Source organism: Ammodytes marinus (genome assembly GCF_949987685.1).
Source record: "Ammodytes marinus genome assembly, chromosome: 2".
Lineage (NCBI taxonomy): Eukaryota > Metazoa > Chordata > Actinopteri > Uranoscopiformes > Ammodytidae > Ammodytes > Ammodytes marinus.
In genome coordinates, this window is record NC_137231.1 from 22,200,621 (window position 1) to 22,225,202 (window position 24,582).

General features: G+C 44.0%; 1 protein-coding gene across 1 annotated transcript in view; it reads right to left on the reverse strand.

Moving 5' to 3' along the window:
* Positions 1 to 24,582, reverse strand: part of ptch1 (patched 1) — a 49,776-nt gene that overhangs the window by 20,033 nt on the left and 5,161 nt on the right. The window contains exons 3-13 of the mRNA XM_080048695.1: positions 12,987 to 13,176; positions 12,463 to 12,532; positions 12,210 to 12,301; positions 10,666 to 10,864; positions 10,393 to 10,514; positions 8,433 to 8,580; positions 6,728 to 6,859; positions 6,046 to 6,201; positions 5,417 to 5,515; positions 4,084 to 4,209; positions 17 to 135 (exon numbers count right to left, since the gene is read on the reverse strand). Of these exons, the coding sequence (XP_079904821.1) occupies positions 17 to 135; positions 4,084 to 4,209; positions 5,417 to 5,515; positions 6,046 to 6,201; positions 6,728 to 6,859; positions 8,433 to 8,580; positions 10,393 to 10,514; positions 10,666 to 10,864; positions 12,210 to 12,301; positions 12,463 to 12,532; positions 12,987 to 13,176 (1,453 nt within the window). The remainder of the gene's footprint in view (positions 1 to 16; positions 136 to 4,083; positions 4,210 to 5,416; positions 5,516 to 6,045; positions 6,202 to 6,727; positions 6,860 to 8,432; positions 8,581 to 10,392; positions 10,515 to 10,665; positions 10,865 to 12,209; positions 12,302 to 12,462; positions 12,533 to 12,986; positions 13,177 to 24,582) is intronic.

Sequence of the window (24,582 nt, forward strand, 5' to 3'; positions counted from 1 at the left end):
CTGTGTGTGCACTCACCTGTAGAAGCAGCAGAAAATGTCAAAGCGTCGGTCTTCGCGTCGGTAGAGGTCCATGCTGAGGATGGCGGGGAATATGAGCAGCACCATGGCGAAGTTAAACACCACCACCACCGCAGCCTGCAAGAAAGACACACGGAAACGTTGTTGTTACTTAGAGAAAAAAGTTGATGGATTACTATATATGGTTGAAATGTGATAGAGCAGGTGATACACTGTATAGAACGTTCTGTTGGGATCTCTTAAATCTGAAGCAACTGAGCTTCGAAAAAGGTGAATACATAGTATGAAGAAAATCCAAGGAAGAAAAAGAAAATGAAACATCTTTTCCAGGCAGTAACCTCAAAAATGAAATGAAATATAATGACGAAGATGCTGTATGGCCTCAACGTATTATTGTATCTTAACACAAACACTGGAAGTCTTAAAATATCTTAAAATAACACAATCTCAATAAGCTGGCGTCAAGGAAATATCACCTTTCAACACGTTTTCAATTCTTTTCAAGACAGAAACGTTGAGTGTGCAGGAAAAAAAGCAAGGCGTGTGTATCTATGTGTGTGTGTGTGTGTATCTATGTGTGTGTGTGTGTGTGTGTGTGTGTGTGTGTGTGTGTGTGTGTGTGTGTGTGTGTGTGTGTGTGTGTGTGTGTGCGTGAAATAGAAGCCAGTACAGTGTTGTGGTTAAGTATTTGAAGGTGGTGCACTGGAGCCGAGGGTGGGGGTTGGGGTTAGGTTGGGGCCCTGCCCAGAGTGCAATCTGGATCTTGCGTAGTTGCCAGACCACTACACACACACACACACACACACATTCACACAATACTGTGTGTGTGCCAGACCACCCAAGGAGCCGGAGGCCTGCGGGGCCTGAGGTGATGAGCAGGCGCTGCGGCTGTACAGACAACACACACCCCTTACACAGTCGCACACAAAAATGCACATACACACACATAACTACTAGCTTAAAAAACTGTACAGCTTCCTACTTTGACCACACCTTGACAATTACTACACATATAGAAACACACACACACACACACACACACACACACACACACACACACACACACACACACACACACACACACACACACACACACACACACACACACACACACACACACACACACACACACACACACACACACACACACACACACACACACACACACACACACACACACACACACACACACACACACACACACACACACACACACACATCCTCGCCCTCCCTCATTCCTCAGCTCTCTACTCCGTCAACAAGAGAGAGGAATAATGTGAGAGAAAAAGAGAGAAGATTTGAGTAAGAAGAAACCTCTGGAAGAAGTAGAGTAGAACAATTAATTCTCAATTGGCCCACTAACGTCCAGACGGATACAGTATGACTCCACTCACTCAGACACACACACACACACACACACACACACACACACACACACACACACACACACACACACACACACACACACACACACACACACACACACACACACACACACACACACACACACACACACACACACACACACACACACACACACACACAGCGACCGCTAGATGACCCCTGAGAGAGGAGATTTATCATCACATCTGTCCTCCGCTCATGAATGTGTGTGTTCCTGTGTGTTTTCTCGTGTTGTTATCTGGAAAAGATTCCCGTTGTTTTATTTTTCAAACTGATGGAAGGAAGCGAAAGAGAGACATAACGGAGCATAGAGAGATAGAGATGAAACTACGGAGGGGTCGTCAACAGGAAGAGCTTTACAGTGATAAAGAGACACACAAACACACATACAAACGCACATCCCTGCATGCATGAGTACCACTGATTACGGTTTTGTGTGTGTGTGTGTGTGTGTGTGTGTGTGTGTGTGTTTTCCATAATCAAAGATGTGTATCAGCATGACTGTCTGCTTCGCTGCAAGTCTGCCTTCCACCAGTCACAAAACCACAAGTGTAAAGTATGCATGCTATGTGTGCGTGTGCATGTCTGTCTCTTTGTGTGTGTATCTGTGTGCATGTGTGTCTAAAACCTGGCTGCATGGATTAGACCCATGGGGTAAATGGATCATGTTTGACAGACACACTGCACTAAAGCCATCCATCCACACATGCTAATATTGCACTCACTGTGGTGATATCTTTCCTCACTGTGTGTGTGTGTGTGTGTGTGTGTGTGTGTGTGTGTGTGTGTGTGTGTGTGTGTGTGTGTGTGTGTGAGAGCACAAGTTACACTATACATTACTTAACTGCAAGTAATGGCATGTAATCAATAATGGTACTTAATACCTCCCTTTCTCAAAACATATCTAAAGTTGCACTGCACTTGTAGCAAAAAAAGAGGGGGAAAATAATAACAGGCATTATTCTACTATCAGAAGCACAGAGCATGTTAGTGCCTGCTGTTAGTTTCAGCACCCAAATAATAACAATATAGTGACTGCAGCCTCCCTTATTAATGAAATCATTGACAATCAGGATTGGCCTGTACAACTTTGACCTAACCACCAAGCTGATATTGTCAATCAAAACCTGATGTGTTTATTTTCCATGTTTTATATTTGTCTACTGTTTGTTCCAGCTCTATCCTTCTAATCCAGGTACAGCTGCAAAGGCTCAGCCTTAATACAGGAGTCATCAAGAGTGTAACTTTATATTCTATTTACAGTATGTATCACTGTGATTGAGTGAGCGTTTGTATGAAATAACAATTCAGTGTGTATTAAAGGCATTTTGTCAGACTGACAGATGTCTCTTTCTGTCCCAGTTTTCATTGTTCGGGTGACGTATGTAATTACTGACAGATGTTAGAGAAGCAAGAGCTCCCCTTTGGATCCCCCCCCCTTTTTTTTTACACACACACACACACACACACACACACACACACACACACACACACACACACACACACACACACACACACACACACACACACACACACACACACACACACACACACACACACACACACACACACACACACACACACACACACACATAAACAGCTAGACCATTGCTTTTCAAACCTCCCACACAGATACTACAAATCTCCACACACATACAAGTACACGCACACACGCAAAGGGGATTCAGTTACTTGGACCCCAGCCACAATCTGGACAGACACCGGGCCCACCACTAAACAGCCTCAAACAGGGAGGAAAAGGTTGCATGAATTTAACAAAACACACGCTCTTCCTTACAGGGGCACACACACTTTCAGTTTGTGACTGGATTGACTGGAGAAGTCAGGAGCCAATGAGGACTGGAACAGTACTATTACTGAGACAGAGGCTCCACATGAATAGAATCACCAACACACAGACACACACACACACGTATATTCATGCCACTTTTGGGCTATTTACATAGACTTTTTTTTCAAGATAATTTATTGGGGATTTTTGATGCTTTACTTATAGGGCAGACAGAGAGGGGAATGACATGCAGAGAGGGGGCGGGGGGAGGGGCTCTATTCACTACACCACGAGCACCCCCCAATTTCCTTAAGACTTAGCCCTAGCCCTAACCAGTCCTTACCTAAATCTAAACCTAACCTCAACCACTCACTTACAATTCCTCATTACATAAATTTGGGACACAAATTTTGTTCTCAATTCCACAAGCCGTATCCAATCAACTGGTGTTAAGTCTAGTGTGTGTCCTGAAAAGTGACACACACACACACACACACACACACACACACACACACACACACACACACACACACACACACACACACACACACACACACACACACACACACACACACACACACACACACACACACACACACACACACACACACACACACACACACACACACACACACACACACACACACACACACACACACACACACACACACACACACACACACACACACACACACACACACACACACACACACACACACACACACACACACACACACACACACACACACACACACACACACACACACACACACACACACACACACACACACACACACACACACACACACACACACACACACACACACACACACACACACACACACACACACACACACACACAGGCTTACCTGCAGAGAAAAGGCTCTGAGTGCCGGGATGGGGATGAGGGCTGCCATGAAGAATGCTGTGACGTTACTGATGGAGGTGAGCGCCACACTGGCCCCCGTCCTCTTCAGACACTCTCCTGTACGGTCCTGACACAGACACAGGCAGATGAAAGGAAAAATTAATAAAACTTTAAGACTGTTTTGATCAGATTCAAGCCCAAGGCAAAAGTGTAATACTTGAGAGATCATGTATAATTATCCTAACACCGATTTGACTGACAGTGATTGCAACGTTTTCTGAAGCCCTGAAGTGCTCCTTAGATAATCCATCCCGGGCCTGTCTACTTCTGTTTGAAGAATGGGAGGTAAAGGCAGAGAGAAGTAAGAACATAATGACACGCTGCCCCAGCAAAACAAATACATTCGTAGTGAAGCGGTGACTGCTGATTGACTTTTTTTTTTCACCATTTCTTTCAGTAAACACTGATGAGCATGTGCACACGCGCCCCCCAGGAAAGGTTTTTTAGCGGCAATCGTGTGAAGATTTGAGGACGTGCAGGACCACACAGGGAGAGTTTGCAGGCGTGTGTATCTGTGCAGGCGTGTGTATCTGTGTGTGTGTGTGTGTCTCAGACAGTAGAGATCAGGTTCAGCTCTGTTTAGTTTTCATCTCAACCACACAAAGGAAGCTGGAGGATGAGGGAAGCACAGAGAGAGACGAGGGCAACAAGGGCAGGGAAGCAAGGGAAAACAAACACAAGCAAATACATGCCTGTGTTTTCCCCCTCTGGAAATGAAATGTTATCCCGCTCCAAAACTCTCGGACACATACACTAACATATATGTATTCCCACATGAGGTTGCAGAAATATACACTTTAGTGTGGGAATACATATACTCAGTTTTTAACATATTTCTTGTGTTTGATTGTGTGTGTGCCATGATCATTTATTTCATACAAAAAAAATTTGACACGTGCTTCCTGAGCATTTATTTAGCGCAATATGCCTTCAAAGCCCTGCAAGTGTGTGAAACAGACTAGATACAATCTGAAAATGCAGGTTGTTGGGTTGAATAATACGTGTTACTTTGTCACTAACTGTCAACAAATCTACCACCAGAACACAAAAAATTATTTAATACAGTTTACTGATATTGCCACTTTGTGTTTTCGATAAAGCAAGATATTTTAATGTGGAACCTTGCTTAGATAAGTATGCCAAGATGTGTGGCACATTGGTTTGTTTGAAGGCACATTGCAGGCACAGACAGGCTTTTCACACATTCCTCTATGGTGGAGATAAGGCAGCAGAAGGGGATGTAAACAGGGGCGAGTAGGAGATGTTTGCCTCACCTCGAATGGGATCCTTTTGTTTTGTCCGGTCTCACTGAAAGCATGCGCGAGGAGGAACACATCATCCACCCCCACGCCCAAAGCCAAGAAAGGTAGCACCTGTTGCACACACAAAGTACAAGGTTTTTTATTTTAGCTAGTATACACAATGTTACATCTTGTGTACATCTCATTGTCTTTTGTTTTCTTTTAGGTCTGAAACTAAAGTGCCAAGCAGCCATCCTCTACTGATAATATTTTTTTTTAGATCTTGCACAATCAAGGGACACCAAAGGATGACACTGATTAAGATATTATTTCATGTGTTTATCATTACAACATCAATATCAATATGCCTATGATGCCAGCATGCAGGGCTGGGTTTCAAACTGATGATTCATAATCTTGTTTCTTTATTCTTTGATAAGAAAATTCCTGATTTGAATCACAATCTGGACAATTTCAGAACTATTTTATAGTAGGCACGTTTCTTGTACTAATAATTGTGTTTAGAACATTTAGAACTTTGACTTTTTTTTGTGTGTGTGTTTTGTAATTGTCTTTTTTCAGTGTGTATCAGTAGATAATGACCTTTAATGACATAGCAGGCCTAGATTGGCTGTCTGGTGGTATGTGTGTGAGTTCCATACCTGTGTGGTGGCAGCATTGAAGGAGATGCCCAGGAGGGAGCAGAGGCCCAGGCCAGCTGCCACAGACAATGTCACCAGCAGGACGCCTGCCAGCCCTACAGCCCCCTGAGACTTGGCACAGTCCCACCGCAGCATGGTCAGACACGCATAGGCCAGCTGAGCACAAAAAAAGAAGAAAATAAACATCAATCTTCAAATATCTTCCCTTCTTTTTTTAACTGGTTAGTGTATCCTGTTTCTCTCTTCTCCGATGCATTTTTAAAGGGGCACTATGTAACTTTGAATGTGTCAGAGAAGTGAACATTTTCTTAGATATGTTTTTGTCATAACCGAATAATCCAATTTTCTTCAAAGGAAAATGTGATCACTGGAACACTGTTTGAAATGAGGAAAATTCCTGAAAAGTTACTGTTGCATGGTTGATGTTTACAGCAGCAGGGCCCACAGTTTGGTTTACAAACATATTCTAGTCTTGTGTTTGGTTCCAGGTGCCACAAAATAATTTGGTTTTGATTTATGATGATATAATATTCAATACTAAGAATTACATGTAGAGAAAATATTTTTTTGTAAAATCTATTTCAGACTGCAAATGTAAAAATAAATCCTTCTCCCATGAAACTGCATAGTGCACCTTTAAAAAATCTGTGCAAAATGTCTTTTGCTCTGGCTCTGTTCTCACCATCAGAAGGTATCCGCTGGCCACGCGGATGACACTGACGTCGGAGAAAGACTTGAGGATATCTTCCAGAGTGGTGCTGGTGAAAGACAAGACCTTCTGGGACGAATTGGCTGACACACTCTGCAACACCGCCTGGAAAGGAGACAGAAGGAAGAGGTCGATAGAGAGAAGCACAGAGGGGGGGGAGGGAAATAAAGATTAAAAATGAGTGATGGGGAAAAAACGCAAGTGGAAGTCAACCAAATCAAGTAATGAGGCAAAGCGAGCAGAACTGTTCGGATTGTTGCTGCTCATTCACCCATCGAAGCACACACATTTCAATGAGTGTGTGGCACCCTGCTGGTTAGCCATCATCATACACCGATGGCTACCTACCACGCAGGGCTGCTGACACTTAGATATGTGGACAGGAGGTGGGGATCAAACACCCCAACCCTTTGTTTAGTGAACCACCCAATGACCACTCACTCAGCCATAGTTTTCTGTTTAAATAGTCAGGATCTGTACAGATCTCTACAGCATACACGTTACTAAAATGTTCTTTCCCAGGCCACATTCTTCCCTAAACATACCAGCACAAATTTGCACACATTTTCCATGCTTCACGACCCTTGCAAACTGCTTGCTTTTTAATAAAATATAAAAATTGCGCCTTTTTAACTTATTTTCGACTTACATGACCTTACCTTACACGTCTATTCTTGAAGGAAAGCAGTGCATTCCACATATATAGTACAAGTTACAATACAATACTCAGCCGACAGCCAAACGGCCCTTCCAGTATGACTCTAGGTGTAGAATAAGTGCATTTCACCCAGCGTGTCTTAAAAAAAAAAAAATAATCGCACAGTGCTGAATAATGAGCTCAGCCCCTGTTGTAGGAGGCATTTGTGAGAATCTGCAGACAGTACTATGAGCCGTCCGCTCCCTCTCTCACTATCTCAGGGCAGACAGATGGCTTCAACATTGAAGAGCAGTAACTACTTTGTGGGGAGCAATGTTGGCTACACACACTAGCACCCACGTGTGAACTTAATACATAAGTCCGATATATATTGATATAACATGTATACATACACATATATATAAAATAGCCTTAATATACACAAACAGACACAAGGTCACGCCATGTCGAACAGAGGTTGGGGCCCCCAAAACAAAGACCAGATGATGTCACACATGAGCCACCAATGGGGCCACAGCTGGGAAAGCGATTGTGTGTGAACTTTTGAGTGTGTTTGCGTGTGTGCGTTCGTACCATGGACATAAAAGCACATGAGTTAAAGAGAGAGAGAGGGGGAGAGAGAGAGAGAGGGGGACGTCCAGCTCCCTTAATGTATTCCAGACATGCTCACCCTGTTGCTCTATTGCTCCTCTCCAATGGGCAGTGAGAGGAACGCTTTAGCCCTTTACCACACACCAACAGTGGTTCTAGTATCTATCGGGGGCCCTGGATTTGGATGGGGCCTTTCCATGTTCACCTGTATCCGGCCTGTGATTTACAATGTAGTTGAAGAGGATTTAGAGTACATTTCTTTCCCCCTTTCTCTTTTTCTTGCCCTCCTCTCTGGACCTGTCTCTCCCCCCTCTCTCTCTCTCCGTCTCTCCCTCTCTCTCTTTCCCTCTCTCTATGTCCCTCTCTCTCTGTCTCTTCGTCTCTCTCTCTATGTCTACCTCTCTCATTTGGGAGAGTTTTGGCCCTTACCTCAGCGTATCTCCTCTGCCAGGCTTCCAGTATAGCCGCAGCCTTCTCTTCATTCCAGTTGAGGTGGGAAACGTCATCGTAGCCCCGAAAGTGCTCAAACATCTGCTTGGGAGTCATCAGCTGGAACATGGTCTGTAGGGCCTGGGCACTGGAAAAAGAAGGAGGGAGGGAGGGTGGCATAGTGAGAGACGGAAGAGGATGAAAGAGGGAGAAGAAAAAGGCGGAAGGTCAATGAGGTGCGAGCAGTCACTGACAACATCATGTTTGCACGAGAAGATCAACAAAGCGATGAGCTGGCGTTCTTGGTTGTGCAAATAACGTCAAAGAGAGGGTTGAAACTGGTGAAATGTACAAGACACATCAACATCAATATTTCTGTTCAATTCCAAAAAGAGTGTAAAGCTTTGGGTTATAAGAGAATTATAATAACTGGGGATTTGAAAACGTGTAGCATTTAAAAAGAGAAAGATCAACTGAATAGAATGGCTGTCATTTTAGCTCAATAAAACACTAACAATTGGTTGCACTGAGCCAGCATCACTGCTAGTATTCCTTGCTAATGTGCTAGTGCAGTGCTAGACAACCGTGACCTTGTTTTATTATCCATATTGTGCAGCTTGTGGACCACTGCTGCAGTGCTGAACCAACGTACCAACAAAAACAATAGGTCCATATCTTCTTGTGTCTTCATTCCAAATCTAACAAAGAAGTTCAACTTAATTTGACAGTGACAAAGTAAGTGCCATATCCCATTAAAAAATGGCATTTGATCTAATTTGACATGATTTTGGCAGATTTGAAGAGTGGAATGTTATTTATTAGTGAGGAATGCACAGTCCCGGTGTCCAGATTAGGAACAAATTACAACTAATTAGTCCTTCGTTAAATGACTCAGGGAAATAGGCTTTAACTTAAGAACAATTTAAGATTACAAAATCGTCAAATTTTACGAACCAAAGGACCTTAGCTAGCCGTTCTCTGTATGAATGTGATCTCTGTAATATGGCAATAATTACGGTAATGGTGGCAGTAAGTAAACAAGATGTAGAAATTGAGTGCCAGCAGTAACAGCCCATTTGACAAAGCAATTTAACCAAACCCACACTCACACACAGGCAGGCACGCACAGACACCCTAATGACCCATCCATGCCAGGAAAAAACACGACCACAAAACAAACAACGCACCCCACTGTACTCTGTGACCTGCATATGTGTGAATGATTGTGTGTGTGTTTGTACATGCATGTGCATTCATCATCCAAACTGCAATTCCACAAAAAAATACAGCAAGTGGTCCATTGGCAAAATGTTGGATAGTTTGTGAATCTTTCCACTGCTAAAGGAAGCTTCCTATTACTTAAGATAATTTTCTAAATGCCTATGTATGTTTACATAAAACATATATTTGTATAATAAAGTAGATGACTGAAAGTTAATGTTTGCGTTATGGAGGTCATGAAAGTGACTGCACACGTACAATTGCACATATCCATGGGTATACCCACATCATCTTTAAGCTTTGTCTCTGTGATTGTTCTGGAATTATGTCTGTGTAATCCCAAATCGCTGTATATTTTGGACAAACCAGCCAGGCAATAGATCACTCTGTGCACATGTGTGTGTGTGTGTATTTGTGGGTAGTGTCAAAGCAGAGCAGCCAGAGCTGAGCAGGAACAGCTGGACCTCTAAGATTTCACTGGAATCTACTAATGACTGCAAGATTTACAGCACTCACACACACACACACACACACACACACACACACACACACACACACACACACACACACACACACACACACACACACACACACACACACACACACATATGCATTCATGCGCCGTTTCGGGGGACGTAAAAGAACAAAAAAAAAACACACACATTTTCCAGAATAAGCCCTGCAGTGATCACAGCAGTGTTTATGATCGTGTGCATGTGTATAAGTGTGGGTATGTTACCTGAGCAGGGGTCCGCTGCCGTTCTTGGTGGTCCCTCCTATGATCAGTTCCTCCTGCCAGTGCATGTACTTCCTGGATAGACCATGGCAGCCGCCACTGAGGGCCCGCGCCACGTCGAAAGGCTGGCGCAATAAAAGCAACAGGCGAGAAAATACCTGTCAGCAGCCAGTCTCAAACTAAAGACTTGTTTGTGTTTCACCAAAACATATATATGTTGCATGCGTATACACAGATATTTCCAGGCCAGAAGCTTGATCCCACATGGGTGCCTACCTTAGTTTGGTTCTTATTGGGCGCAGTGAGGGGGCAGTCGGGGTCAGCAGGGTTGAGGCAGGGTCTATTCATGTAGCCGTGTCCGACGTCCGCCTTTTCCAACATGTCCTCAAAGCCTTCCACGGGGAAGTTTGCCCTGCGCAAGTCCTCAAGGAACTCCTTAGGGTCAAAGTTGGTCCACTGTAGAGGGTCTTTACCTCTGTGATGTTAAAAGTAAAAAGGAATACTGTTAAACCGTGACAATAACCATTTTTGAAAATGGTGCCGTCTTCTGTTTCTTGGCCCTTTTTCTACATGAAATATAATGGACCCGAAAATAATGTTAGTTCTTGTTTTGTCACTATTGTGCTTATTGCGGGAGTTTTTATTTAATTTTGTATTGATCAAACCTTCTATTGCATTGTGAAGGGACAGTGACAGTGAGATGATATAATAGTGTTGGTGGCTGGGTTGCATTTGTCACATATTTGGGTGTAATAATTACCTCCAAATATGACCTCACAGAACAGTCACATTTTCCAGTGCAGAAAATAATCTATCTTGCTAGGTGACAGAAAACAATAAATGGAGACCAATTTCCATCATGCATTGGTGCAGTGCTGAATTCCTGCTCAAAACCAGTCCTTGTCTCTCTATGCTTCACATATTCCGATCTCTCTTTCTCTGGATCTCTCTCTTTCTCTCCGTCCTTCAGACTACATTGTATGTGCTTAACCAGGCTTGGGTTATTATTCCCAGCCTCCCAACCAGAACATAGTAAAAACCTTATTTATCCTTGGAGATCAACAGGCAACACACACCCGCGTGCACATGCAAACACACACACACAATCACAAACTAATGACACCAGACTAAAGCTGATACACTTTCACACATCGAGAAAAACGGCACGTATGCACTGATGGCGATGGCGCACTCTCTATGTACACGCATAGAGAGGTAAAGTTCTGCGGAGTATTACTGTAGCAGCAGGCCATTAGCAACAGAAGGGCCAGACAATAGTGTGAGGCCCAGGGCTGGAGAGAAACTATCGCCAGCGATACGCATGCCAGCAACCACTACAATAGAGCCTTCAGAGGGGACGAGTTCTGTACAAAAACACACGCACACACACACACACACACACACACACACTCTCTTGCTCCTCTGTGGAGTCTCTGGATGGTTTGAGCGTGTTTGGGCAGTGTCAACTGAAGGGGTAAAAAAGAAAGAGATCCAGGGATCCAGATTTCCTCATTGTTTCTCTCTCTTGAAATGTTGTACCATATACACGGATTCCATAACCAGCGCTCATGAGCTCAGTGTTCAATCTCTTTTTTTATCTCTAAACATCATTACAATGGGTTCGCCAACTGACCTCACAGTGAGGAAATCCCTATGTGTGCCCAATTAGGATTTTCTTCTAAAACAGAATTTGACCATTTGACTGTATGCTTCAAAGAGAGTGGTCAAACAAGTGATATGCTGATTTGGCATGTCATGATTGAACTGACACATAATGAAATACAGATTTTGTCTAGTAAAAAGGAGTCTTGTGTACTTACGGGAGATAGACCATTCCAGACTGGAGCTTGGCTCCCTCCCAGAAACAGTCCAAAGGGGTGATGATGAGGCAGGGATGTAGTTTTTCTATGATCTAATTGGACAAACACACACCCACACACAGCAGAAGTGAGACATTGACAACTGGAGGTGTATATTAGGAAAAAAAGATTGTACTGCTAATGTTTTAGTGTGAACCAGGGAGTAAAAGTGGAAAAAATAATAAATCATCATACTGAAGCTATTGTATCTTACCTGATCCATGAAATGAGTTTCGGTCACTAATTCTCCTGATTTGTAGCACAAGTTTTCTAATTTCCATTGTCTGAAAAGGAGACCAAAAGAGTTTCTGTTCAGATTGTGTCACCGTATACAACTCCATGAGCCACTTAAGCTGCACACATCAAATAATGATAATAACTTTCATCGACATAAAACACTGCTAAGCCAAAACACACTATGGCTGAATACACACATACAGGGACATAGATGGGATGGACAAAAGATCAGACCATGCTGATTATATAGTTAAATACAATGCACTACAACAAAAACCAGACACTGCTTAATCGATAGCCACAATGTGAAAAGAAAAAAAGAAGAAGATTTGCCTCATATATTTGCTGATATATTGTGATTTGATTGGGTTAAAGGCAATTTGTGATTTAATATGTATCAATTGACATACAATTAATGATCCAGAACTGGAAAATAGGATTCTTAAATGCAGACATAAAACACAAAAAGATAGGGACACAGGTAGATAAAAAATAGCGTACTTGTTATAAAGGTAAACATGCACTCTGCTGGCTCGGAGGGCTGACTCCAGGTGTTGCATGAGCGCCTCCACTGTTAGAACATTGGCTCCCTCCTCCCGCGGCGTCTGGATCATCAGCTGAGGGTTAAACATGGCCTCCTCGCCCATCTTCTGTCGCGTGTACTTCAGCTCCCGGTTCACACGCCCACCAACTGAAACAAAAAGAGAGAGAACAGGTTTTAGCTTGCTGATCAAACATACCCCCTTTATGAAGAAGAAGTAAAGAGAGAAATGGGCCCTTTAATGGAAATTTGGCCCTAAGGTCCCTTTAAGCATAATATGAAAAATCAAGAAATGACTTAAATACTACATTATGCTGGCCTTGTGGAATTGTGCTTTCAGATCTAAATGTAATTTTAAAAACAAAAATGGCAAAATCTCAAATTTGGTACTTGATGTAAAGACAACCTTGATACACACAGACACGCACAAAAGCACACGCCCACACACACACACACACACACACACACACACACACACACACACACACACACACACACACACACACACACACACACACACACACACACACACACACACACACACACACGTACTTACTTACTTACAGTGAGTTTACACCACTACACTGCCAAACATCCTAACTCCTTTGAATCCAGAGGAGTAACATCACTCTAATCCACATCTCAGAGAAACACAGCTCAATGTTTTTCTACTCAAATATGTAGAATGTCAGCAGCACCACAAGAGGTTGACTGCATAAGTGTGTGACAGTGTGTGTGTGTGTGTGTGTGTGTGTGTGTGTGTGTGTGTGTGTGTGTGTGTGTTTGATAAAGAGAGGGAGCCTCTCTTCCAGGCTTTGCTCTCAGTATCGTGGTGGGACTAAGCCCTGTGCGTGCGCTCTGAGCTCTCAGCTACCCCAAGCTACAAAAGCAGCCTTTCAGGCCCTGTAGCTGCCCTGCTCCACCCCAGTACAGCCAAGGCAAGTCTGGCAAAGTCCCTCTCACAAACACAAGCACACAGACACACACGAACAAATGCAGGAGACTGCAGTCTTGCAAGAATGGCCAAAGTGTTCCGTCAAATGCAAGATTTAACAAATGGATGAAAAAAGTGGCTGCACATTCTAAAGCCAGTATCTATAATTTTATTATTGCATGTTTCAAACTCGACTAAGCCTGAAATTTGTATGTGTGTGTGTGTGTGTGTGTGTGTGTGTGTGTGTGTGTGTGTGTGTGTGTGTGTGTGTGTGTGTGCACGTGCATCCTGCAGTTTTGTGTATCTGTGTCTGATTTACGAGCAGAGCATTTTTGCCCTTCCATCATCAGTGACTAAGTGCTCAGTGAAAGCTGGAAAAGTTAATCTTCTTTAACTTGCTCAAACACACACACACACACACACACACACACACACACACACACACACACACACACACACACACACACACACACACACACACACACACACACACAATATGACATGAAAACATACCCAGTGAGAGAGCCGACTGTGTGAAAAATCTGTAACATTTTATTATGCCGTAATCCAATTTAACAATTCCGCTTGATTCGTGCAACAGCAGGCATAGATTGAATATTTTCAGCCCATTGTAATGGCATTAAAGTTGAACATAAGCATGCCTGTTCTGCTGAGCTGGACCACCCAGTCAGACCAATGGAACAGGGGAGGGAGGGGGCCATGTCTTGGGGCATTAGGAAAACACACTTGATTTCTTTTTTTCTGGACCCAAACAGCATTCCCATCTGATCCTGTCTAAAAGCATGTTTATAATACTCATCATTAATAGCAGGCCTGAGCTAACCGAAGCGACATGCTTTTCCACTGCTCGGCCAGCTACACTGCTACGTTACTCCAGCCCACCCTTTGGAAAAAAAAGCACGCATGGAACTGATTTAGACCCTACGCACACTGACAGTAAACTAACAAGTCGACTTGTCTGGTACACTCAACGCTAAAAGGCAAAGCCAGCCCGAGGCTTGGTTGGAGTGCACGGCCAAGGGAAAAATGTTAAACACAGGTAAAGAGAAAGAAGAGCGTCCCACTTTCCATTTAGACATGTGCAAGGAGATGAGGAAAGGTTTGATTAAAAAAGGAATGGAGAGGACAAGCTTCGAAAGAACTCGCTGTCTGTTTTGAACACATTCCAAAGTTGTGGACTGCCACCCAGAGACCTCGGGTTTACAGCAAGCAGCGAGGAATGGGACAAGTCAGAAGGAATGTACTCTCTCTACAGGAAACAGCACATCACGGCCTCAGGCTTAGAGAATTCCACACTTCACGAGGTTACAGCGTTTTGGGGTCAACACTCACACAGCCTCGGGGTGAAATTAACACCCCAGCTGGACCAAGAAAATGTGTGCGAGTGTGTGTGAGTGCACTGGCGTACGTGCGAGCATGCGCGCGTGAGTGTGTGCGTACACACAGCTGTGTTTCTTCAATGACACATATTCCCATATTCCTTTCGCCTAACAAAAACCGATTGACCCCGGCCATGTGTTGATATATCTTGAAGGTGTCCCGCTCCGGGCTCAGCTGCCGTGACCTAAAACAAAGTGTCACTGACTTTTCAGCGCTCCCAAAACAAGCTCCCTTTTCTCACTTCCTTTCTCTTCCTCATTCAGTCCGCTCTACATCACTCTTCTCTTTTTGCAAACTTAGTTTTTTTCTTGTATCTAGCCATCTGATGTGCTCAACTGCTCCAACGAACAGCCAAACAAATCTCAAATACTACATTTTAAGTGATAGAAAACTGAAAAAGAAGAAAAGAAATGCCACATTTGGAGAGTAGTAGTATAACCAGCCAATGTTAGGCAGTTGGCAGTTGAATTATATTAATTACCAAAGTGGTCATTAATTACATTTTCAAATTTTTATCATCTGACAAGCTGGACTGCTTATCTATTTATCGATTGATCTATCAACAGAAAACGTATCTGCACCAATGAATTAAGAGTTTGCTAGTAGCAGCAAAGATCAATTATTTGACCAATCATCTTAGAAGTACTGCCCCTCTACCAGCCAAATCTTAATTCACACACCTATGAAGAGTTAAAGTTCACTGCCACACAACACTCTAAACTAAGCACGTATTGACTATAGACCTACATAGAATCAAGAGGAGATGAAGAAGGAAAGGAAGAAGAAGGCCTATGTATGTGTGTCACTGTATTGGAGTGCGGGTATTCAGTGTGTTGCATAACATTAACCCCTGGTCCCCCCTATTCTCAAAGTAGGGGAACGGGGGGCGGTGGGGACGAAAGGGAGAGAAAGTAGGTTTCTAAGGAACTGACATCACCCCCCTTACCTCCTTTCAGTTCTCAACTACCCCTCCTCTTTATACTCTCATTTTCTCTCCCTTTGCTCTATTCAGCTCTACTCTGTGATAGGCCAGATCATGATGGCAATCAGCCCGGCCCCTCTGTCAAAGCCAGCCCCAAACCCCCTCGCCAACTTTCTCTCTTTTCCACGCAACACACACAACAGCAGAGCCCCACCCACTGCACATCTCTCACGCCTGACGACGGAAGCATCCCGCACTTTTCAAGGAAAACACGCCACCAACACAGCAGACGACACTCTATACGACTGCTTGCGTTAAAAACACACATATACACACACACCTTGCTCATGTTGTATGTACAAAGATTAAACTTCCCACCAACAGAAACAGGAATGGCAGTGTATCTCTACCTGAACATATGTTAATTAAAAAAAATTCTAAATCAAAATGTCCCCCCTCCTTTCAGCAGATCTAGAATCAGTGTGCACTGGCTAAGGTTATTATTTGCGTGCGTCAAGGACGTCATGCGCACATTAGTGTCTATACTGTACGTGCATGCATGTTGCTAAACACATATATGTGTGTGAGCCTGTGTGTGTGTGTGTGTGTGTGTGTGTGTGTGTATGTGTGTGTGTGTGTGTGTGTGTGTGTGTGTGTGTGTAGAGAAAGGATTAGCTGGATTAGGGCCCCCTCTCAGCAGGGGCCCCCTGTGGTGAGGAGGAAGCCCCTCAAAACCAGGTCATCTCTCCGCCACCAAGTCCACAGCGACCTCCCATACCCTGAGCCCCATATACTGCCGGTGGAGTGACACAACACGACACAGAACACTGCTGCACAACACCTACTATACATAAGGATGTGCTCTTGAAAAGCATTTTCAAAAACGACAACAGCAACATTCAAAAGCTACTTCAAAGAAGCTACTTGAAACAAAGTGCAGTGCATGTAAACTAAAGTGCATGTAACTTTGATGCAGATGTTTGTTTCGCAGGCTAGATACATTTTATTACGTTAATAACAACAAACATATAATCGTATTGGATGCTTTATTTTTTACTTATTTTAAGACAATGACATAACATTGGCATATGTAACAAAATTGATGTCTGAAAATCAAAATGCTGTTTTATCTGTGTCTATTCTCATCGACTAAGTGCTGGAGTGCATGTTAAGATAGAAATGTCATCATCTCCATTATATAGGATAAGTTGAAACAAAGGGGCTTCATATGGAAAACTCAGACATGGCTGCTTATGCTGAGACGGATTTTTCAAGTTAGCGCAGTAGCAACAAAATGACAAATGTGATTTTACAAATCCTTGTTGAAATCGCCCCTTTGCTACTTACTGTTTCTCACAGTGAGTCCCCCACCACCTCACGTCACCACCACACCATCTTTCTCTCTTTTCCCCTCCTTCCTGTTTCAGCTGCTACAGTCATTCACCTGACAAGAGCTTTGATCACAGGAGAAGAAGAAACCCACCTGTTGCCTTCCTCAAACTGGCCGTCTGCTTCCACCTTCTACTATCTGCTGTCACTCTTGTGTCTGCCCCCCCACCCATCTGCTGCTACATATTATCGCTACTAAATCTTGACAGGGTAAATGTCAACAAGTTCTTGGCAAGGTATTGAGAACTTATGTAATAAATGTGAAGATACTGATGGGTAATTCAATGAGCCACACACATTAGCTTGGATTATTTACAACATTTACTAACAACTTGGTTTTTTAGCATATAACCACTGATCAACTTGTGCCTTTTCAGGAGTCGGGGAAATAATACCTCAAGCCTTTGATCTGATATATTAGTGTTACTTTGTTGTTATCGTATGTTTTGCATATATGCAGTAGAAGAGCCGTGTTTCAGTGATAAATGTTTCAACAATGAAATGCAGTTTTAGTAATGTATGTATAATGCCCAGATTTGAATCAAATAGACGGATGGAAGATTTAAATTTCAATCCTTCTGCTGTCCTTTTAACTGGGTATAAAGGAAGGGGCCAGACATGCATTCTCTCTTCCTCTCTCTGTTGTAGCAGCAATAGTAAGAGTACTAACAGTACAGCGTGTGGTGGCAGCACATACAGCAATATGCAAAGCAGTAATGGTAGTTTTCAATGTGGGATCTGCAATGCAGGTGTGCACACAGCCACAAATATGTGATTAAAGGCCTTGCTGAGAGCTGAGACCCTATCTGACCCGTGGAGATACATCCCCCCCCCACACACACACACACACACTTGCTCTCTCTCTCCCCCAAACTCTCCCTCCTTTCAGCCTTTCAAAGAAGAAGGGGCTGCCACACAGATGAAGGGTAAAACAAGAAAGGTGGAGGAGAGAGGGTGACAATATGATAGAAGAGGAGGGAAAAAAGGGAGAGGATGACAGAAAAGGGAGAGAAAGAAATGGTCAGAAACAGCAGAGAGTGGAGGTGCTCTGACATGTTAGCAGCTAAGCTAAAACAGCCCCGAGCAGCACCCTGACCCCCTGACACAAATGTGACACCCCAGCTGCCCCCTCATCTCTCTCCAAAACCCCCACCCAAACTACCAGCAACCCTCACCCTCTAGCCTCCCACCCCAACTCCAGAATTACCATATGTATGGCTCCCCTCGCCCCTGATTATGCTAATCACCTGTCCGGCCCCTGCAGCCACTAAAATGGGTGTATTTAGCAGTCGGCTGGCTCCCAATGCAGCTTCCCCTGGGCCCGAGGTGTACATTCACACACTCCTCAATGGGCAGATTCTTCCACGTTGCTGCCTTCATTCAGGTCCCACTCTCCCCTCCCAACCTCCTACCCCCAACCCAGAAAAAAATAAAAATCCTATTCAATGCCAATGGATTCATGGAGAAGTAGAACCGACTAGTACTAGGCTAAGGAACCGCTGACAGAGGGTCCAGAGTGTTTGTAGCATGTGCGTGCATGAGTACAGTGGTTGATAGTGAATTTTGTTGGTAAGTAAAACAAACAACTTGAACTAAAATTAAAAGTGTCAACTGTTCTATCCAATCCATCTCTGTTGGAGAAAAGAAAATGTTTCCCTTCAGTGCTGGTCCAATACAAGCCAGGTGAGAGATCTTCTCCTTGTTGCATTTACTGCCCTGTCATTGGCCCACAGCCCAGCCATAACAGACCGTGACATGAGCCTGAACAGCCAATCTCAACCAGCCATCTCTCTCTGTCATTTCCTGGAAAGATGGCTCTTGGATTCCAGGTATCCCAAAATCACACATTCCAAAGTGTCGAATATAAGACACCGAGAGAGAGAGAGAGAGAGAGAGAGAGAGAGAGAGCGTGAATGGAAGAAAGATATAATGACAACCTATAGTTACTTTATCCTTACATTGTTTTTTTATGTGGATACCTTTGCTCTTGTAATGTCATAAGGTGATGTGCTGGTACCAACACAATACTTTATTTGACACCTTAGTTTGGGGAATATAATCATGGTAAAAATCTTTTTTCATTATACATTTTTGTGTTACACCTGCATGGCATGTTTCTGGACACACACACACCATGCAACTGCCACCTTATAAAGTTGACATAGTGTAAGTGTTAGCAAACAGCTGTTTCAGCTGTTCAACAGCTATTCAAATCAATCAATACATCTGTTTCACTCTGATGAATGTGGGTCCAAAATTTTCGCTCTAGTTTAAGTTCTGTTTTGCTCTCAACCAACTACGGAAGGATATTTTCTTCTACTATACTAACTGCTAAATGTTCTACTATGATCACAGCTAGTCACTAGCTTTGCTGTTGTTTGACGCTTTGAAGGTATTGACAGTGGGTTTTATCAGAGCATGTCGACTGTACAGCTGCCAGCTGCGGCCCAAAAAAAACAACACTGACTTGAAAGACACTAGAATTCTCCATAAAGCTAGGGGCTGAGAAGAAGAAATAAATAAATAATAATAATTATCTTTTTATAAATGTCCTTTTATAAAATGTTTAATAAAAGTTGATAGAAAATACAACTACCCATATACTGCTAGAGGTGGGGGGCATTAACAGCTAATCGTGTTGCAGAAATGGAGGCAGGCTTGGCTGACAGGTTTGTAGTTGGAGCGGAATAAAAATAACGGACAACGCAGTGCCCATGATAAGCTTCGAAGCAGGGTGAAACTACCGCCTTCAGTAGTCTTGTTTTTTTTCCGGCTTTCTACCACGCAGCAGCAAACTATAGCATCAGCATTATGCAGGCTAAAAAGTTAGACCAAGTTTGAAGCTCAATCTACTTTTGCATTCATTGTGAGCAGGGAAAACTGTACCACCACACTGGATTCAAACTTTCAAACTTGGATGGAAAAAAAGCAACATTTTGTGGGCATTTTGCCTGGTTAAACATTGGCTTTCTTCATCTAATAAAGTTCTGGCTTTAATCGAGTGTGCAGTTGATCATCTTTCTATACTAAATTTGCAATCTTGCATTTGGCCTTGGATGTAAACGGCCAAGTAGAAGACTAGGAAGACAATTTAAAAAATATAAAAGTATACACATTAAAGCCCTGCTGTACTTAGGAACACAACAGCCAGACGTAACGCTTCAGTCAGGGCTTGCAGGGCGGTCTAAGCACAGAAGACTGTTTCACTCTTGACGCATACCAACTCAATCTGGAGCTCCGAAACCACTCAATCATCCGAGGAGGAAATGTTTTATATCTTGTGTATCTTTATGCCTTGCGTGTGCATGCGTGGTACTTGTTTAATTGCTCGTGCTTCCAGATTTCTATGACGTTGTGGCGCAGGAATTGCAATGAACTATACTGTTACGTACGTAAAAAAACACAGAGTCTGCCAGAGGGGGGGGCTAAAAAATTCCAAACGACACGCTCAATTTGGAGATGTTTATCGTATGTTTGAATGAAAAATTCTCCGTGCTGAACTGCAGCCTGAAAAGCGTCAATCCACACCCCAATCTATCTCTTCCCGGTGTACGGTAGGGCACTGCAGCCAAAACACAAACACACTACCGCTACTATACTCCTGCTTCTGCCCCCCCAACACACACACACACAACTCTCTCTCCCTCTGCTGTTTTGTACTTTCTCCACCCCTCTGGCAGTCAGCGTGGTGAGGGAGGGAAGAGAGGAAAGGGGAGGGAGGGAGGGAGGGAGAGAGGGAGGGAAGGGAAGGAGGGAGGCCAGACCACCCTGCTCTCATGGCAGGGCTGAGTGTTTACATTGCCGTGGCTCACTCTGTAATACATCTGGCATTCTGAGGCCACTCTCTCCAGCCAGAGACGGGGGGAGTGGCTGTGGTGGTGGTGGGAGGGAGGTGGGGGGGCTCGGGTAAAGAGAGAGACCTTTCTGGCACAGAGGAAAAGAGAGGGATAGAAGAGAGAGAGGGAGAAGGAGGGAGAGAAGGAGGGAGGGAGGGAGGGAGTGGAGGGGTAATACTCTCCACAGTCTCCTGTGGTCGGTCATTCGCAGGGCTCTGGTTTTTGAATAAGAGCGCCTGAAAGAATGCAAAATGTAAACAGAGAGCTTGGAGGCATCTCAGGATGTCGTTTGTGAATGGGATTGCCTTCGCCTTCGAGAGTGCGCACACACACACACACACACACACACACACACACACACACACACACACACAGAGCAAGGTTAATGAGCTAATTTCTAAAAGTTATTTCACGTATGCTTTTTGCCAAGAAGGGTTTGTATACACAAAAACTGCTTTCAAAATGAGCGAGAGTTAGCCTGAGAAAACAACGCTGTAAGTCTGTGTACAGTACCAGAGGCGCAATGTTTCCCCACACTAAATCCCTCACCAGCTAGCCTGCACTTTTCATCAACTCGTAAAGTTTAACACAACACGCTGGAATGTTATTCCTTCTACCGAGGTTTAATCATGTTTGTGGTAAACTGATAAACACAAACTTAACAGAATCCAGTTTGGAAAATGCAACAAAAGAAAAGTGTACATTGTGCATGTGTGTGTATGTGCGTATACAACATGCCACATTTGTGTCTGAGTGCCAACAGTTGAGAAAGAAAGAGAGAGAGAGAGAGAGAGAGAAATAGATGGATGGAGAGCGATAGATGACTCTATGTAGTGAATTCTGTGCAAAGTAGGAAAAAATATTGGGTGTGGGCGCATTTGTGTGTTTGATTGCTTGCGGCTGCTGAATGAAAAGCGGTCGGAGATAGAGCACGAGGGACGGAGTGAAAGAAAAAAAAGAGAGAAAAGGAGGAAAACAGATGAATTGGAAGAGAGGGTGAGGAAGAGAAAATAGCAAAAAGAGGGCCCATCAAAATAGCCTGCCATTCCAGCCCTGGTCAACCACCTACTCATTCACTGAACCAAAACTTGTGTGTGTGTGTGTGTGTGTGTGTGTGTGTGTGTGTGTGTGTGTGTGTGTGTGTGTGTGTGTGTGTGTGTGTGTGTGTGTGTGTGTGTGTGTGTGTGTGTGTGTCCATGCATGTATCAATGCTCCCATACACATCAAAAGCTGGATAATTCAATCATGCAAACCACAATCCTCTCAGTGGAGACGCCACATTCGGGGCACCTCCTCCTCTTGCTCCTCCTCATCTTCGTCCACAAGAAAGGATGTCAAGGCTTCTTCCACATGAACTTAACATTATACCGCTCCCTTCTCCGCTGCCATTACCAGCAAAACAACAAAACAACCACCAACTCCGTCAAGTCAGCTCTTAATCACGCTAGATACAAAACAGACATGCAACAGGGACGGAAAGGAGGAGAGTTCCTTAAAGAAATAAAAAGCATTTGGTCCTATCACACTGTTTTCTGAAACCTTAAATCAGGCTTAGGGTGCGCACACAACTTGGATTGGCACCCTCGTAAGTGTTCCCAGATTCATATCGGGCATACGAGCTGGAGGTGGTCTATCTTCAGTCAGATGGGGACAATAAATCATGAACATTCGGGGGAGTATGAGTTTGAATTTGCCTCATATTTGTCTCGTTGTGTCATTCAACATGTATTCTGTCAGCACAGCAGCAGGAAGGGGGACTTATGAGTTGGAATTGTTCTCAAGTTATTCAGAGATTTAAAAGCAAAACAAATAATATCAAATTCACTGCCCTCTGCTGGAGGACAGATGTCAAAAGGTTTAACAGAAAATTGGTCAAATGAAATACTGATATAGGTGAAGAGTGCATACTCTCTCCTAACATCATGGCTCATGAGATGCACTCATACAGGGGGGTAAAAGTGCGTACGGATGCAGACAAACACACACACACACACATACACACACACACACACATACACACATGAATATATACAGGACGTAAACAAACAACGCCCGGTGGCAGCTGTGAGTCCTGCAGCATGTCTCCCATCCTCCTCACCCGCTCCTGCTGTGAGCCTTCACTCTGCACCCAGGCCACAGGGTGAGTATCAGGTGAGGTTTTAAATAGCGGGGCCTCTGTGAGATGCCCTCAGGGTCCCGGGGGTCTACCCCAGTGGCCCCTGGCCTCTACACGTATGTCCCCCTAGAAAGCGCTTCGGGACATGGGGCCCTCCCCCCTCAGTCTGTGGCCTTGAGAATACAATCCATAGCCCTCAGCCTCCAGTCCGGGCCATAAATCTTTGGACTACAAACTAATTTCAACCTGAATTGCTCACACATATCTTGGGACATCCTTCTTGAGTGCTACAGGCCCCATCCTCTCTTTAGTCCATGCTAAAGCTACGGGGCTAAGCACAACTCAGCCCAGATTACAGTACAGCTGTACCGTTCATCTGCTCAACCCTCAGTTTCAACTTCAACCCCATGCCCGGAGCTTGAGCTAACAAAATCCCCCATTTCCAAATGTTTCTCCCGCCTGTACCCTTTCTCACCCATCAACACAGCCCCCTACCCCCGCCACATATCCCGGCCCCTCTCTCAGCACAGAAAACGAAAGAGTGAGCGGCCGCCCTATACAGGAAGGCCAATGTTTACGCGATACTGTTTTAATTAGAGGCAGGCGGCGCTGCTATTTTCTTTACAATTTGGCCTATGTTTGCCTTAACCCAGAATGCAAAGGGATGGCCCCGTTTTCCATTCGTGGCCAGATGGATCTTTAAAGGGATCTTATTCCCCGTCTCGGCTTGTTAAGCAAGATCGTCCAGAATCATCTACAATTCCAAACGGAGGACTTATCTCCAGTCGAAAAACCCGGCCAGCCAATAGGCATGAGTTCTCACATTGAGGACAGGCCTACTGAGGGCAGCGGGCCACATTCTGCATGTGTGAAAAGCGAGATAAGAATAGCATAATACTACAACTGCCCGTTGCAGCTGATATTTTCCTATGAGCATTAAAGTGGACATAAACACATC